Source organism: Neophocaena asiaeorientalis, unplaced genomic scaffold, assembly GCF_003031525.2.
Source record: "Neophocaena asiaeorientalis asiaeorientalis breed wild unplaced genomic scaffold, Neophocaena_asiaeorientalis_V1.1 scaffold78, whole genome shotgun sequence".
In the NCBI taxonomy this organism is placed as follows: domain Eukaryota; kingdom Metazoa; phylum Chordata; class Mammalia; order Artiodactyla; family Phocoenidae; genus Neophocaena; species Neophocaena asiaeorientalis.
The window spans coordinates 12,680,621-12,698,491 of record NW_020175018.1 but is presented as its reverse complement, the minus strand read 5'-3'; the positions used below and the strand labels follow the sequence as shown (position 1 = coordinate 12,698,491).

Genomic DNA, 17,871 nt, shown 5'->3' with positions numbered 1-17,871 from the left:
GCCTTTCTGAGGAGGTGATATTTGAGCTGAATGACAAGAAAGAGCTGGCCATCTGAATAGAGAAGTCCAGGTAGAGGATATAGCAAGTGCAAAAGTCCTGAAGTAGGAACGAGCTCAATGCAACTGGAGATTGGAACGGTGGCCAGGGTGGGTGGACAGTGATTAAGAAGGAAGCAGGAGGGCCTCCTTATTCTATGAAGAGTTAGGAGAGGACTTTTGCCAAAACCAAATTGAAGAGCTTCATCTGAGGCTGTGGGACTTCCCAGTGTCAGTTCCACTGTGGATGTATGACCCTCATCTACTCTGGGAGCCCAGGACATTTGGGCATGTCTGGGCTTGTCAAGACAGGAACTTGACCATGTCTCCATGCGGCCTTAGCAAGGAAGGATTTGCCTCTCTGGGGAAGGAATCATCACCAGCCATTGTGGGTGATCAATGAATCCATAGGGAACATCTCATCATTTTCCCCTTGGGGATGGGGCCACGGAGAGAGACTGAACTGAGGTGTGCCCAGGCTGGAGTGGGGGATACAAGGAAGGCTTGTGCTCAACGGAGGCCCCGGGGGCAGGGCTGCTTCAACAGAGCCCCCAACAGGATGGGGAGAGGCATGGAGGCCTAGATCACCGGCTTGGGGGAATTTGGCTTTGCATATGGAGTGCTAGCCCTGGAAAGCTGCTGATCTGGGTACAGATACCCAACACAGATACCCTGCTGTTGTGCCCACACCGGAACCTCTTAGAAAAGGAAAATGGAGTTTGAAATGGGACCAGAGCTGGAGCCCAGGCTGGTTTCCAGGCCAGGGCCCTGCAGAAGGGGGTGCATGTGGTAAGATGAGCTTTCTTTCAATGCTCATAAAGCATTTTGTAAAAAAGAAAGACAGTTTAGATGGGAAGTATGCTCTCCACTTTACCCCAGGCCCGCCTCTCCCAATTGCCTCCTATTTGCCCCTTCAATCCTATCTGGCCCCGGAAAGCACTTGACTTTGAATCCCCGAGGGACCCCAGGTGAGCCTTCGAATGCGACACCTTTCAGCACCTGCAGGGGCCCTACACTGAGTTGGCTTCGAATTGGAGGACACTTTGAGAAGGGGGGTGTTATAGTGTGACTTCTTTTGTACCATGATTCTTCCTCATCTTGTGTGAAACTCATAGGATTTAACCTCAGTAATTCGAGATGGAGTCACAGTGGCCAATGTGAACTTCCATATTAGCTGTTGTGAACTGTCCAGTACAGGAGTGCAAGTGTCTGAGTGTCATAAATTAATAGTGTTGCTTTAGGGACTTCCCTGGCGGTCCAGTGGTTAAGATTCTGCACTTCCACTGCAGGGGGCATGGCTTCCATCCCTGGTTGGGAACTAAGATCCCACATGCCGCCTGGCGTAGCCAAAAAAAAAAAAAAAAGTAACAGTGTTTATTTATTTGGCTGCACTGGGTCTTAGTTTTGGCACGTGGGATCTTCATTGCCACGTGCAGTGGCATGCAGGATCTAGTTCCTTGACCAGGGGTGAAACCCGGGGTCCCTGCATTGGGAGCGTGGAGTATTAACCACTGGACCACCAGGGAAGTCCCAGTAGTTTTGCTTTAGACAAGGAATTTGTTTGGTTCCTCAGGAAGACTCTACTGGCACAGAGACTGATAGAGACAAGATTCTTTGGGGCATAAGTGTTACACCCTACAGGCAGATCCTTTAAAATGAGACCACAAGACTGAGCAACTTGAAGGCTCTTTGCTGGAGGACTCCACGCTGCTGAGAGCTGTTCCAGACGGATGCTCTGTTGGAGCAGAAGGCGACTTCCCACTCCCATTTGTCATGAGATTCTGGTTCAGCTGGACCAAAGCCTGCTGCTCTCTCGTGCTGAGACGTGACCTTCCCAGTCTTCTCCTTGGAGTTGTTTGTTACCCCCTTTTCTATTTTTCCCACTAACCTGTGCTGTGTGACTCATGAATTGAATACTGGTTATGGTTTTTGGTTTTTTTAATGTCTTTTATTTATTTATTTGCTGTATCAGGTCTTAGTTGCAGTGCGCGGTTTCTGGAGTACCCAGGCTCATTAGTTGCGGCACAGGCTTAGTTGTCCTGCAGCATGTGGGATCTCAGTTCCCTGACCAGGGATCGAACCGGCATCCCCTGCATTGCAAGACCAATTCTTAACCACTGGACCACCAGGGAAGTCCCATGGTTACGTTTTGTATATCCCCAGTCCTGTGATTCTAACCTGGTCTTACCGCTGGATCTTGCATCAAAACGCGGGTGTTTGGGAGATGAAAGTAGGTGGTCAGAGCTCAGGCAGTGACTGCCCAGGGTTTGAATCTTGGCTCTGCCACAAGATGCCTCTGCACCATCTCACTGGGAGATGCTATCATCAGGTAGGTGCTATCATCATCCCCACTCCACAGAGGAGAAAAACTGAGGCTCAGGTGAACTCACCCGAGGTAGTCCAGGTAAGGTTGCCAGAGAAAATACAGGATGCCCAATGACACTGGAATTTCATATTTCTAATATATTTATTGGTTGTTGCTGAAATTCCAATATAAGTGGGCATCCTCTATTTTACTTGCTAAACCTAGCAACCCTACCAAGCTTGAAACCCGGGGCTGCCTGAGCCTAAAACCCCGTTTAATTACCGTCCCGCACCGCCTCCCGCACCGCCCCCTGCCGCCCGACTTCATAAATGGAGAAACTCCAGTCCGGACGACAAGAGAGCCACGGCACATTGGCTCCGACATCCTCTAGCCCTTTCCTAGGCGGACCGCCCAACCCACCTCCCGCAGGAGCTTGGGAGACGTGCGGGAGGGCAGAAGAGGGGAGACGCTGGAGCTCAGACTCCGCCCCCAGCTGCCGAGGCCCGGCCGCCAGTCCCGGAGGCCTCTCCGCCACTGCCAGCCGTGTACTTCCCACCCACGCCGCGCAAGCCGCGCTCGTAAGCCCCGCCACCGCCGTTCAGCCCCGCCCCCAGCGCCCCTGTCTCCTCCCCGTCCCGGCAAACCCCGCCCCTGCCGCCGGCAGCGACCGCCCTTTCAGTTTCTAGTCTCCAGAAGCTGCGGCGACGGCACCGCCTCCGCCCAGGTCCTCCGGCTTCCTGCCCGGCTCGCCCGACCCACGGGTCATGGAGCTCGGAGCTGCGGATCGGGAGCAGCCGGTGCGTCCCAACCTGCCCTCCAGGTTAGCGCCCGGCCGGGTGAGGGGGTGGTGGAATCTGGGAGTGGGGTGGAAATCCCTCGTGCTGTCCCGCCCCAGGCCTCTCCATTAGTGAGGTAGGAGAGCTGGGATGGGAGTCGAGGCTCCAGGCTCCTGATTCTGTCCAACCCAGAGTCGAGGGATGACCTTGAGCCGAGGGCTCCTCTCGTCTGCCTCTCCTTCCCCATCTGTGCAATGGGGACTGGGTTGGCTGGAGGTTTCCCAAGGGTCACTGATTCCAGCTCCTTTAGGATGGGGACAGAGCTTCCCCGTGTTTGGAGACTTTAAGGCGTTTGATTCCCAGAAGCCGTCTGCCCTGACCCCGGCCTGTACCGTCCCCTGCCTCAGTTTCCCTGGGCAGTTTCCTCAGAGGCCTGGGAACCAGCCCTGAGTGTCTGGGTTTTGGCAGGTCCCCGGCTCCCATCCCTTCCCAGCCTGATCCCTGGAGGCAGCAGCCACCCGGCTGCTGAGCGGCAGTGACAGCATGAAGGCTCCGGTAAGTGGTGGAAGGAGGAAGGCTCACAGGGGACTTGGAGGTGGCTTCTGGCACAGCAGCCTCAGTAGCCTCTCCCACCCCAGGGCTGACTGTCATTTCCGACTTCACTGCTCCTGAGCTGAGGAGAAGGCCAGACTGGCCTCAAAGGCCAGCCCTGATCTGGCAGGCTGTGTGGCCCCAGGCAAGTGGCATTCCATCTCTGGTTTCCGGGCCTTGCCCCCTTCCTTGTAGAGTGGAGATAATAGCACTACCTCCTGTGAGCATCCGAGGTCACCCAGGTGAGGCATCTGTCTACCTGGGAGTGGGATATGTTGTGAAAGTTCAGTTTAGCTGCTCTTGATTTTATTCAGCAGCCCCTGGTGAGAGCCTTGGATGTTGTGGGACGTCAGCCACGGCTGCCTGAATCAAGGTCTCTGGGTCCCTTGTGGGCAGGGGACCAGGTGCCAGGCACAGCCTGAGGCCTCAGGGGCTGAAACCCCTCCTCCGCACAGCTGGCCACACAGAGATTTATTTTTAGAAGCTGAAGTGGCTTGTGGGCAGAATAGTGAGGGCCTCTGGCAGGATATGCCTGGGGGAGCTGGGGGGCTACGTTTTCACCTCTGGTTTTCACAGAGCCCCAGCCAGCCACCCAGTGGTTTCTGAGGGGTGGCAGAGGGACCTGGGCCTTGGGTAGGCTGGGAGAAAGTTAGCACCCCGAGAGACACAGGTGGTGACCAAGGTGGCCCAGCACACAATGGCGTGTCCGGGTTGTGTCCCCCACTAGGCGACCCCGCCTGGAAGGCTTGGTGGGGATTACTCATCAAGTCTGCCCGCCGGGCAGTGGGCCAGGAGGGCTTCCTGGTTCAGATGGCCTTTGGCACGTCGTTTCTGGAGGCAGGAGCCTCTGGGCTGCAGCTTTCAGTTGTTGAAACCGTTCGTTGAACGATGCTGCCCTCACATCCCTTTCTACCATCCCTTTACTCACCCGGTCTGCTGACCCAAATTGCGATCATCAGCTAGGGGGATGGCCACTGAGTCAGCTGGGGGAGGGGATGGGCTGTGGGCATGCAGGCAGCCTCATCCCAGAGTCTGAAGGGGGCTGGTTGCCCTTCTCATGGGCCACTCTACTGTCCTCACGTGCACAGCGCCTCACGGTAGTGCTCTGGCCACTGTCCTCACAGTAAATTCACGCTGTGGTCATTATCTGTTTCAAAGAGGAAGCAGGCCCAGAGAGGTGGAGAGTTATACCTAAGGCTGCACAGTACAGCTCAGCTTCTGGTTAAGGGCACGGTTTCTGGTTTTGAGGCCCCACCCTGCTACTTTCGTACTGTGTGGCCTTGAGCTACCCATTTCACCCCAAGTTGGTTCCCTTATTCTAGAATATAGGAATAATAATAGGGCTCATCTCAGGGTCATGTGCTCTGAGCCTGGCAGCCCAGAGGAAGGCCTGGTTAACAGAGATGGTGGCCTCTGCTGATGTTCTGGGAACTACTGAGCTGGGGTTTGGACCCATGAGGCTGGGGTACAGCACCCCTGCAGAAGCTTCTAGGAGCCCCAGCGACCCCCACTCCCACCCCATGACAACTGTCTCCCCAGGGTCGGCTCCTCCTCCTCCTCCTGTGCTCCTTGGGCTTTTCCGCTGCCTACATCCTGCTGTACTGCTGGGCCTGCCTGCCCTCCTGCCTGGCCTCCTGCCTGGACTCCCACCTCTCTATCAACTCCAGGCCCACTGTGCCAGGGCCCCAGCACTTCAGTGGCTACAGCAGCGTGCCAGATGGCAAGGTGAGTTGGCTGGGCAACATGTTGGGGGCAGGCCCGGCCAAGGCTACCAGGGTGCCCTCAACTCTCTGGGGTTGTGAGAAATGGGCTCATGTCAGGCCAGCCTGGACCCTGGGCTTGGAGCCTGTCCACAAGCTGACCTGTCACTTTACCTCTCTGAGCCTCAAGTTCTAAGAGGAAATGTCTTTTTTTTTTTTTTTTTTTGGCCGCACCGCACATCTTGCAGGATCTCAGTTCCCCGACCAGGGATTGAACGTGGGCCATGGCAGTGAACGTGCCGAGCTCTAACCATTGGACCATCAGGGAATTCCCACATGTCTTTTTTTTTTTTTTTTTTTTTTTAATTCAACAAATAATTGCCTGGCTGCTCTCAGCTGGGTGCTGGGGATAAAAAAAGGTGAATCAGACAGGGTGGCCACCTGGAACTCCCAGCCCAGCGAGGGGAGCCAGACGTCATCACATCCCGGTGATGCGTGCATCTTTAGATTTACCTGTCTACGCACAATCCGTTTGTTCAGCAAGTGTGTCTTTGGTGCCTTGGATGTGTCCTGCCTTGTGCTGATTGCCGCTGGGGATACAGATGACACAGATAAAAGTCATATCAGCCCCAGAGCTCTCCCTCTGGGGGAGACAGGGACAGTGGGGCCCGGGGGTGACAAGGCAGCTGAGGCCCCTTGCCCCACGGCACACACCTCCCCATGCTTGCTCTGCTGGGCGAGGTTTGGAGCACTTTACCCCCTTCACCCTGATTTCAGCGGCCCCATCTGGTAAGTTTCTCAAAGGCATCCCCCAACGACACCTGGTGCAGGAAGCTCCCAGTTCAGAGTTTGACAGCTCTCTGAACGTTGGTCAGAGGGAGGCATGCTCAGGGACCCTGGCTTGGAGGAGACCTATTTCAGACCTTCATCCCTCTGAGTCACAGTTGCCTTATCTGTAAAAGGCTGTCATTACAGTTCCTACCTCGGTAGGGTTACTGTGCAGGTCCAACTGGATGATTCACGGACAGTGTTTAGAACGGGTGCTGTGTAAATCTTTGATGAAGATGCAAAAACAGGGCTTCCCTGGTGGGAAGTGGTTGAGAGTGGTTGAGAGTCCGCCTGCCGATGCAGGGGATGTGGGTTCGTGCCCCGGTCCAGAAAGATCCCACATGCTGCGGAGCGGCTGGGCCCGTGAGCCATGGCTGCTGAGCCTGCGCGTCCGGAGCCTGTGCTCCGCAACGGGAGAGGCCACAACAGTGAGAGGCCCGCGTACCGCAAAAAAAAAAAAAAAAAAAAAAAAAAAAAAAAGATGCAAAAACAGCTGGGGTCGGGGGGACAAATTAAAGTGCCATACAGGTTTGGCCAGGTGGGACAAATGGCGAGGTGGGCTGGGTGGACGGTGTCCCAGCTCCATGGTCATGGCCAATGTTCATTTCAGATGCTCAGAGCTCATGGTGACGTGGGCCCAGGGTGGCCAGATCCTCTAAATTTTATTGTTGTTGTTGTTTGTTTGGTTTTTATTTATTTTTGGCTGCGTTGGGTCTTTGTTGCTGCGCGCGGGCTTTCTCTAGTTGTGACGAGTGGGGTCTACTCTTTGTTGCGGTGTGTGGGCTTCTCACTGCAGTGGCTTCTCTTGTTGCAGAGCACGGGCTCTAGGCGGGCGGGCTTCAGTAGTTGCAGCACGTGGGCTCTGTAGTTGTGGCTTGCAGGCCCTAGAGTGCAGGCTCAGTAGATGTGGCACACGGGCTTAGTTGCTCTGTGGCACATGGGATCTTCCCGGACCAGGGGTTGAACCTGTGTCTCCTGCATTGGCAGGTGGATTCATAACCACTGCACCACCAGGCAAGTCCCCCAAGTTTGTTAACAGAGCACGAAATCTAAGTTTGGAATGTCAAAAGGGCTGATTTTTATAAATTATTAAGTATTAATTGTCTTAAAGACCCTGTGTAGGACAAGCAGAACACCTCCTGGGGCTGATGGTGACCTTGGATCTGACCAGACCCCAGTTGTCAGGTCAGGCTCAAACTGAGGGCAGAATAAGGAAGTCTTGTTTATTGCTGGGGCATGGAAACTGGGGCTACGAGTTCTCAAGTCAACATTATGTCAGACATGAAATGTCCCTGAGTGGGCTACAGCACTGTGTCTTTTATTGACTAGAATCAATGTTCCCATATCCTTTACACGCCTCCATAAACCTGTGTTCCCCCAGGAGGGAATGGAGGCCTGGGGTAGGCAGCAAGTCCTTTGCTGGGAGCCCTGACCCCTGACACCCAGTGAATGTTTGCAGGCTTGTTGGCTCAGCTTCCGCCTCTTGGGGGATAATGAGGTGAGGGTTGGACCCTTACTGTGCCCTTGGTCTGTGCTGATCACTCTCCAGGCATTTTTAATTGAATTCTTCCTTACAACCTGGTCAAGTAGATGCTATTTTCATCCCCATTTTACAGATGAGGGAATTGAGGCTCAGAGAGGCAAAGTGACTTGCCTAAGCCCACACAGCTAGGAAGGGGCAGAGCCAGGATTGAGGCTCAGAACCAGAGGTTCCCAATGTTGTCGTGGGCACTAAAGACTGCTTTTACTTATACACTGGAACAATGAGAATGGGACTGGGGCAGAGGAGGGAGTGACCTAAGAGTGATTCCGAAGAGCTGAGGTTCATATTTACCTAACAAACACATACATGACACCCAGTCTGTGCCAGGCACTGCTCTGAATGCTTTATAAATATTTGCTTATGTAACCTTAATGAGGAAATGCAATGTAGGGCCTCTTAGGGCCTCAGCAATAAAGACCAGGGTCAGGAATGTGGCTGATGAGGAAGCATGAAGATTCCCTGAACACAGAATCTTAGCTCTGCCACTTGTCATCGGTCTGACCTTGAGAAGGTCACTCCAGCTGCCCAGCCTTGGTTTCCTCATCTGCACAATGGGTTGATAAAGGGACTTACATCCCTTTACTGATACATCTTACTGATATAGATGTCAAGTATGGTCAGGGGGTGTTCCTGGGTGGAGGAGCAGTCAGGTGGAAGCTGTGTGCCCAGGACTTTCTTTCTTTTTTTTTTTTAAGAATTGTTTTAGTTTTCATTCTTTTTTTATATAAATTTATTTCATTTCGTTTATTTTTGGCCGTGTTGGGTCTTCGTTGCTGCACGCGGGCTTTCTCTAGTTGCAGTGAGCAGGGGCTGCTCTTTGTTGCGGTGCACGGGCTTCCCATTGCAGTGGCTTCTCCTGTTGTGGCTCACGGGCTCTTGGCGCGTGGGCTTCGGCAGTTGTGGCTCATGGGCTTAGTTGCTCCGCGGCATGTGGGATCTTCCCGGACCGGGGCTCGAACCCATGTCCCCTGCATTGGCAGGGGGCCACCAAGGAAGCCCCCCAGGACTTTCTTTCTCTCTACCTCCCCCTGCAGCCGCTGGTCCGAGAGCCGTGCCGCAGCTGTGCCGTGGTATCCAGCTCGGGCCAGATGCTGGGCTCGGGCCTGGGTGCCAAGATCGACGGTGCTGAGTGTGTGCTGCGCATGAACCAGGCGCCCACCGTGGGCTTCGAGGCGGACGTGGGCCGGCGCAGCACCCTGCGGGTCATCTCCCACACGAGCGTGCCGCTGCTGCTGCGGAACTACTCACACTACTTCCAGCAGGCCCGCGACACCGTCTACGTGGTGTGGGGCCCGGGGAGACACATGGACCGGGCGCTGGGCGGCCGCACCTACCGCATGCTGCTGCAACTCACCAGGATGTACCCGGGCCTGCAGGTGTACACCTTCACCGAGCGCATGATGGCCTACTGCGACCAGGTCTTCCAGGACGAGACGGGCAAGGACCGGTGAGCCAGGGGCCTGCCTGCTGGGGTCTCCCTGGCGGCTGGGGGCCTGCCTTCTCCAGCAGCCTCTGGTCCATCGAGGGTCTGCTCTGTCAGGTGCTGGGGCTCAGCAGTGGTACAGGCGGACGTGGTCCTGCCCTCTGATGGGGGCTGGGAATCAGAGGGCTGTCGTTCATCGAGTTCTCTTAGAGATGAAGAATTCCAAATGGTGGTGAGGGGCGTTCGGCCTCGCCAGCACGCGTTGTGGGGTGACTGGTGTGGGCCCGCGTCAGGGAGCTCTTCTCTCTGGAGGGGATGCTCTGAGACCTGAACTGGTCTTTGATGTCCCTTCCCGATAAGGAAAGCAACAGTGACAGTTCTAACAGCCCTTTTCACGCACCAGGCGCTGCCCTCAAGATCTCATTCTACCACACGCCTAAAAGAGCGCCCCGACTCCTGTGGCCCCCTCCTCCACGCACGGGCTCCTCCCTGCCACCTCCCCACCTCAGAAAATACGGCTGCCAGCCTCCAGTTTTTCAGACAAACACTTGGGCTTTGCCCTTGACTCCCCTTGTTTCATCACCCGCCACGTACGATGGGCTCTCGAATCTCCTCCCGTGCCCACGGGTGCCACCTTGACCTAAGCCACCATCCCCTCCTGCTCTCGCAGCACCCCCTGCAGTCTGAGCTCCAACTGCCCCAGGGAATTCACCCCATCAGTCACCTGCCCTCACCCTACAGCAGCTTCGCATAATGGGGAGAGTAGAGTCCAGACTCCCACCTCCTCCCTCCCCTGGCCTACAAGCCCCGCATGATCTGGCCCCTGCCTGCTTCTGTGACCTCATCCTCCTTCGCTTACCCTGTTCCAGCCACCCTGGCCGTCTGGGCCTCCTCAGACATCCACACTGCTCTCACCTGCAGTCCCGTGCACGTGCCGTTCCTTCCCCCAGGTCCTCCCACAAATGACTGTTTGCTTCCAGATGTGGATGGAGTGTCATGTTGACCCCAAATGAAGGAGCATCTGCCACCTGACCTCCTTCCTCCCATTCTTTTGTTTCTTCCCAGCAGTTCTCTCCCAGCTGCCCACTCCCTTGAGAATGTTAGCAATGGGCGGGGCCGGTTCAGGCCAGCACAGGGCTTGGGAGGTGTTCAGTTTGAATGACTGAATCACCCCACAGCCCCTCGGTAGAGGTGGAGGTGAGTGGCCCTCGGCTGGGAGGGGAACCAGTGCTGTGCCTTGAGAGAGCTGAGGCTGGGGCCACCTTGCTCCCAGTTGAGTTGGGGGTCGCGACTGGCTGACTGCTTCCCTCCCTCTGCCAGGAGGCAGTCGGGCTCCTTTCTCAGCACCGGCTGGTTCACCATGATTCTCGCCCTGGAGCTGTGTGAGGAGATCGTGGTCTATGGAATGGTCAGCGACAGCTACTGCAGGTCAGGGCAGCCAGGCGCCGGGCGGGAGGGCACCATGCGTGGGCCCTGTCCATGCTGGAGGGTGCGTTGTCTTCCCAATGGGTGGCCGAGGCACAGGGTGGGAAGGAGCTCGGCCTCTGGAACAGGTTGGATACCAGCCTCTGCTCTGCCCGTGTGGCCTTTGGGCCTGGCCGCCACCTCCCAGAGCCTCTATTTTCTCATGTCCAAGAGAGAAAATAATCACACTTTCCTCAGAAGGTTATGGAAAGGTTTAGAGAGAGAATAATCTACCAAAGTGCCTACCACGACATCAGGGCTGATGGTGTCAGTGATCTATTACACCTAAGTTCTGACTTGTGATACTATATAGCTCAACGTTATCGTAACTAATTGAACTGAAAGGGTTCCACGTCTTCACCCTCTGTTCTTCTTGGAACTTCTTTGCTGAGCACGTGGGTGAGATAGATACACGTGGGTAGCCCGTGTGCCCTCTGCCATGGCACCTGGCCAGACAGCCCGTGAGTAGCTGGGTGTGCAGGGCTGGCAGCTCCATGCTGCGGTGAACGAGGGCTCCCTCACCAAGAGCCCTTTGCATATTTTGACCTGTGGTTTCAGCCGAGAAGGTAGATAATCACCATCCCCATTTTACAGATGGGTTATTGAAGTTCACGGCGTACGTCTCTGGCCTAGAGTCAGCCAGCTTGCAAGAGGCAGAGCCAGGGCTTGAACCCTGGCCTTTGGGATCCTCAGGGGCTGCCCTTTTCCTCCTTTGTTCTGGCCTCCCCTGGGACCAAGCATGGGGCTCTGTGGCCTGTAGTACCTGGCGAGAGGGGGTCCGGTAGGCGGCAGGGTCTGGTGGGAGGCGGGCGAGTTCTGGTGCCTCACGCTCATCCCTGTTCCCCACCCACAGGGAGAAAAGCCACCCTTCGGTGCCTTACCACTACTTCGAGAAGGGCCGGCTGGACGAGTGTCAGATGTACCTGGCACACGAGCGGGCACCCCGCAGCGCTCACCGCTTCATCACTGAGAAGGCTGTGTTCTCCCGCTGGGCCAAGAAGAGGCCCATTGTGTTCGCCCACCCATCCTGGAGGACCCAGTAGCCCCATCGCCCAGCCAGCCACAACGCCTTCACCAGGCCTCTGTTCCGACCACACTCCACCAAAAACATTTAATTTATGGATCCTGCCTCCTGTCATGTGCCGAGCAGACCGAATTCTCTTCCTGCCCTACCCTGGGGACACTTGGAGCCATCTCAAGTGGCCTCTAGACTTATGGGGAGAAGAGGAGGGCTGTGGTGACCTTTGCACCCTTCTCCCTACCCCTGCTCCCTGAGTAATATGGGTCGGATTCGTCCCACCTCTGAGTCTGTCCGGTGGCCTTTGCTCCCGGGGCTGGCGACCCCCCTATTCACCAGCACCATGAATTTCAACCGAGCACCAGCCCTGGCCCTTCCTCTCTGCACTCCCTCTCCACCTGCCTTTGGTGCGCCACACTTGCCAGGCTTGTCGCCCTAGTCAGGGCAACCCAGAACTGGAGGTTTGTTGGGCGAAGGGGCCTTTGAACTGTGACTGCCAGGGCCACCTCTGGAGTGTATGGGAAAACATGTTTTCTGGAAGCCTGTCCTGGCTGTTGTCACGTGTCTGGGGGTGGGGATTGGGGCTCCTCTTGCCACCACAATGCCATGACCTGTTGTCTTGAGGGCAGACCTACAGCCGGCTGGGCTTCTGGCCATTTAATGTGCCTGCATGTTTCCTCCCCAGGAACCTACCCGCTTCCCCACCAGGTCAGGGAGTCTGACCCCATGACTGCACTTGACCCAGGGAACACCCCAGCTCAGAGGCTTCCATGGGATCCCCACCCTGTACCCAGTGGGAGGAGAGTCAGGGTGGGAGGAAATTCTTCCATATCATGTTGCCTTCCTGGTCCAGGGTCAGATTTCACTGGCCTTGCCAGTTAAATTCCCAGTTAACTCTGGGGTTGGTTACACTGCTAGAAAGGAAGGAGGGCAGGCTTGGGGCTTTCCTTCTCTGAGTATCAGTTTGGTCACCTGTAAAGTGGAAAAGCACATCCACCAGTGAACAGGTAGCAAGGGTGTACAGCCACGCTGGGGTGGGTTAGAGTTATAGCCCATTTTACAGGTGAGATGAAGCTGCTTGGCTGAGCCAGGGTGCAATCCAAGGTCTGAGAGCTGCACCTGAGCGTCTGGGCCCTGCACCAGGGGGCTGGAAAAAGCCCACGGAGGCTTCACCCCCCTCCTTCCTTCTTCCCTCCTAACTTCTTCCCTCCCTCCCTCCTCTTCTGGACACCAGGAGACTAATGGAGGGCCGGGACCCCAGGCTGTCAGCTGGGATGGAGCCTAGGGTTCTAGCTTCCAGCTCCGGGGCTTGGCCCCTTCATTGGCTGGTGACCTGTGCAGAAACTGCCCCGGGGCACCACGCTTAGCTCAATGTTCTGCTGTTGCCACTTGAAATTGTTTTTTGTTTTTTTTTTTTAACAAGGGGCTGCGCCTTTTCATTTTGCACTAGACCTCACAAATCATGTAGCCATCTGTGCCAGGGAGTCTGGGTGACCCAGGACAGTCCCTCTCCCACCCCCAGCCTTCTCAGGAGAGACTGGAGACCTGGCACCTGGCCCACCTGCCTTTTGTGCTCTGCCTCCCCCTACTGGGTGCCAGGTGTGCCCAGAAGCCTCTGCAGGCATGCCCCCCCCCCAGGCTGGGGGGCAGGGAGCACGCCTGTGGGAGGGAGCAGGCTGGCAGCTGAGCCACAGCTGCTGGCCCGGCAGCCGGCAAGTGTTTGTGAGTAGGCGTTGGGCAGAGGTAAGGGGGGAATGTAACCTGGCAGGCAGAGGGGCTGGTGGGGGAACTTCCGGGCCCAGAGGGAGGGCTCTGGAGTCAGACCTGGCCTCGTTCTGGCTCTACTTCCTGCTGCGGGACCCTGGCAGGTTAGTGCCTCCCTCGTGTGTAAAAGGTACTAAAGTAGTCCCTACCTCATGGGATGGTACAAACTGGGAGAGATGGCATCCGTAAAATGCCTGTCCCCAGGGCTGGCCCTTGACATGTGGGAGCCATCATCTTCAATGGGGTCACCCTTGCTCAGCCAGCCCTGCCCTCCTCGGTGGTGGTGGTTGGGCAGGAAGACTTCCCACTCCTATCAGCTGTGTCTGCTCACCACGTCATCCTCTGTCTGCAAGGCCCAGGGTCTGCTGGGTTTGCTAGGACTCCAACTCCACCCCCTCCCAGCAGGTTGCCTCCTCCTCCTGATCCATTGCCTGGGAGATGCTAGCCCAGCCCTTGGGGCGTAGTGCGCAGAGGCACCTCTGTCTTGGCCCTGTCCTTGGGTGGGTGGGATGTTTATTGCTGTGTTGGCCCAGATATTGTCCTTCTGGGGTGGTGACCCGGCAGGGACGATCCACGAGCTACTTCCTCCAGGCAGACGAAGATGACTGGTGACTGGATCTGGGCCTGCTGACAGCTCTCTGGACCCCCATCTCTGCCACTGCAGTTCCTGCAGCTTCCGGGAGGTGAGTTGGGGGACAGGAACCTCCTCCCAGCCCTGAGGAGTGTGTCAGGGTTGGGGGGCACCTTGGCGTGCAGCCCCTCGTTGGGCCTCTGTTTTCCTGTCACACCCAGGCTCCTTTGTCTCCTCAGCAGGCCTGCTGGGGACGCCCCCTACTTCCTCCTGAGGACAGAGGGGAAGCTGGGTGAGTCTCATAGCCTGGAGGTATCTTAAGGAGCCTCTCCTCAGAAGGAACTTCGGGCCAGGTCAGGAACTCATCTAGCCAGGAGAGGACAGGAACCTTGGTTCTCCTAGGAACTGGTGGGCACCCATGTCCAGCGTCACCTGGGCCAGCCTGACCACTCCAGCCTCTGTCTGAGAAGAAACAGGTACTTCCTGGTTCCAGACCCACTGCCCAGAGGCCTCTGAGGGCTTTTTCCAGTATCCCATGGAAGGGAAGAATCCTAACAGTGCAAAGATTGCTAAGGGGTGAGAAGGAGAGAGTCACACCCTGGACCCCCATCCTGGGGCAGGAAGGGCTGAAGCATAGGCCACCTCCATCAGACCATGGGGGAGCGACTCCGGGGTGGGGGACCGGCTGCGCAGCTGCAGGCGGGGTCGGGGAGCAGCGCCAGGATTGACCGCAACCTGCCGTCCATGAAGGCCCTGGCGTGCCTGTGAGGCCGGCCTGGGGCTTCCAGGGGGCAGAAAGGCTTGTGGTTATTCAGCAGACAGGTCTGCTGGAATCCCAGCTCGGGCACCTCTGTGCTCTCTGTGCCTCACTTTCTCCCTCTGGAAAGTGGGAGTAACAGCAGTGCCCATAGGTTATTTTAAGGATTCAGCGAGGTATGTTTGCAAAGTGCTTATTAGCACAGGAGAAAGCACCCGACACACATGGAGCTGTATGGGTTTTCGTATCCTTGTTGTTGCTGTTGTTATTATTTTGGCCATGCCGCGAGGCATGGAGGATCTTAGTTCCCCGACCAGGGATCAGACCTGTGCCCCCTGCAGTGGAAGTGCAGAGTCTTAACCACTGGACCGCCATGGAAGTCCCCTTGTTCTTGGGGCCCAGGAAAGGGAAGCTAGCCCTAGAGCAGAGCCTCCTGTGTGGGAAGCCGTTTTTCTGCCATGTCGCAGATAACGCTTATTAGGGAGTAGCCCAAAGGCTATGTGCCACACATGCGCCACGACGAGCCAATATGCTAATAAAGGATCAGAATTGCAACCAATAAATTGTGAACAGCACATATCTTGTTGAGTTAACCAGCCAACCACAGGTTGCCACGGGTTATAGTGCATTATAAAAAGCCAGTGTGAACAAGGCTCGGGGTCTTCCCTCCATCTGTCTGAAACCAAGCTGTACTCCAATAAAGTGTGATACGAGAAGAATCTAGCGTGTGGTGACTCGTCTTTCTGCTGGTCAGAAGAGGCTCGCCGCACTCCTGGAGCAAGCCTGGCCCCAGAGACACAGCAGGCCTGACGGGGGAGCTCCAGGTCCGGATTTGGTCCAGGAGCTGGGCTGTGGCACCCTTTTATTTCCGGAGTCTAGGTCATTGGCCTGGAGCTGGGAGAAGGGCGAGGGGTGGATTGGGTGCCTCCACCCCTCGCCTCTACCCTGCCTGTGACCTCAAGGAAGGGGCTCCTGCTCTCTGAGCTCCCAGCAGTTCCGTTCATCAGGTGTCCTGCCTGACTGCCTGGCCTCCTGCTCCATGGTTTTCTGTCCCATGGCCAGCAGGGTGGGTCAGGCGCCGAGGAGGGCTGGGGTGAGGATGGGGCTGAGGCTCAGGAAGCGGATGGAGGTGGACACCAGGGGGGCAGGAAGCCTTGCATGCACCCCTGGCTGTTTGCACTCCCCCCGCACTGCCTGGTGGGCAGTGCCTCCTTGGCCTGGAGGCTGGACCTTGGGGGCCCCCTGACTTTTGTTTAAATTAAAAACAAAATGGTATTAACTTTCCAAATTAGTCCAATGCAAACCACCTGGAATTTTATGAAGCAGAAAGTGAAAATAGCACCTACCCCACTCTCCCCACAGCCACTCTCCAGGGGAAACTACTGCCAGTAGTCCTGAGTGGATTCTTCCAGAAGCCTTTTGTGTGCATTTACAAACATATATGCATAGATAGTTGTATAAAAAAAAGGAATCATGTTATACATGCAGTTCATTTTTTATATTAAAAATAAATTTTTAAATATAAAAACATTGACCATTATCTCAAAAATTTTGGAAAATACAGTTAAGCCAAAAGAAGACAGCAGCCCATAATCTTATCATTTGAAAAATAACCACTGTTGACACTTTAATCACTATGATAGGCAAAAGTATCTATTTTCATTTGATTTATTTTTCTTCTTTTTCTCACCTTTTAAAATACTGTGTTAGGGCTTCCCTGGTGGCGCAGTGGTTGGGAGTCCGCCTGCCGAAGCAGGGGACACGGGTTCGTGCCCTGGTCCGGGAGGATTCCACATGCTGCGGAGCGGCTGGGCCCGTGAGTCATGGCTGTTGAGCCTGCGCGTCCACAACGGGAGAGGCCACAACAGTGAGAGGCCCGCGTACCGCAAAAAAAAAAAAAAAAAATACTGTGTTACACCCGAATGACAGCATGCATTATACTTGTAAAAATAAAACACATATAATGAACCTCTTGAACACATGTCCCACTTAAAGACCAGACCTTCGTTATTATAACTTGTACACCCCTGCCTTTCTTCTCCTCTCCCTCACCCCTCCCCACAGAGACTGCTGTACTCTTGACTTTTGCTTTTAAAACTTTAATCAGTCTGATAGGCAAAACTATCTCCTGTCCTATGACAGGCGGCCTACTGCCTGCTGTATGCTTAAACAGTAGATTGTGTAGTTTCATTTGTCTTCCAGGACCTGGCTTTTTCACTCCTCATGTCTGTAAGATTCATCCATGTCATTCCCCCCCACCCCCGCTATATAATATTTCACCATGTGAACGTATCATAATGTAATTTAAAAATTCCATTCTCCTTGATAGCTATATGAGTTGTTTCCAGTTTTGTATTATTTCAAGCATTGCTGCTATGAGCTTTGTTACATACATTTGCAAGAATTTCTCCAGGGTATATACCTAGGAGCAGAATGCAAAATTTTCCAACTTTGTTTTCCAAAGTGATTATAAAGGTACATTTTAAAAACTCGCTTTCTTCACTTATTACATATCCTGTAAATATCCTGGACATCTCTTCCTGTCGGTGCCTATTGACCTGCATCATTCATTTTAGCGGGGCTGTGTCTTTGTTCATTTAACCAGGTGTCCAGGCTACTTAAGTTATTTTTCACTATCGCATAAAATGATGTAATGAATACCACAATTATTATAAGAAGTAATGTAACAGTTTTAATCCTAACAACACCCTGTGAGGTTGTTCTCCCTATTTCCAGGAAGCAGGGGAAGTGTAAGTAAGTGCCAAGGCCGCACAGCTAGCAGACGGCTGGGTCGAACTTGAATCCAAGAGTGGATCCCTGAGTTCACCCAGGGTGACTACTGGGTGCAGGGCTCTGGAGGCCCGAGGTAGGGATGCCCAGGGAGAAACTCAGCTGATTCCAAGCGCAGTGTGCTCTAGGACTCAGTTTCCCCATCCCCGTCGAGGTAACAATAAAGCGAGGTAGAAGTGGGCCTGACCCACACTAAATGTTCTCCGGAAGACTGTTGTTATTGTCGTTGTCACTACAGGCTGCCCAGAGGAGTAAGCGAGGCGCTCACGTGCCCCGGGCCGGGGCTCGTCCGCCCCTCACGCATC

At 55.0% G+C, this 17,871-nt stretch overlaps 1 protein-coding gene across 2 annotated transcripts; it reads left to right on the top strand.

The window, feature by feature from the left end:
• Window positions 1–3,025: 3,025 nt before the first annotated feature.
• Window positions 3,026–12,231, top strand: ST6GALNAC4 (ST6 N-acetylgalactosaminide alpha-2,6-sialyltransferase 4). 2 transcript variants are annotated; one of them, XM_024762409.1, is made up of 6 exons: window positions 3,026–3,161; window positions 3,586–3,672; window positions 5,248–5,433; window positions 8,814–9,226; window positions 10,523–10,630; window positions 11,520–12,231. In XM_024762409.1, exons 2-6 carry the CDS (start codon window positions 3,661–3,663, stop codon window positions 11,707–11,709), a joined length of 909 nt encoding a protein of 302 aa, XP_024618177.1. In that variant the 5' UTR covers window positions 3,026–3,161; window positions 3,586–3,660; the 3' UTR covers window positions 11,710–12,231. The 2 variants fall into 2 exon arrangements, with proteins under 2 accessions (XP_024618177.1, XP_024618179.1); XM_024762411.1 differs by lacking the exon at window positions 10,523–10,630.
• The last annotated feature ends 5,640 nt before the right edge of the window (window positions 12,232–17,871 follow it).

Excerpts from the sequence above, each read along its gene's own strand:
- ST6GALNAC4 (XM_024762409.1), top strand. Across the intron at positions 5,434-8,813 it reads GCAGCGTGCCAGATGGCAAG|CCGCTGGTCCGAGAGCCGTG; the intron begins GTGAGTTGGCTG and ends CTCCCCCTGCAG. Across the intron at positions 10,631-11,519 it reads GTCAGCGACAGCTACTGCAG|GGAGAAAAGCCACCCTTCGG; the intron begins GTCAGGGCAGCC and ends CCCCACCCACAG.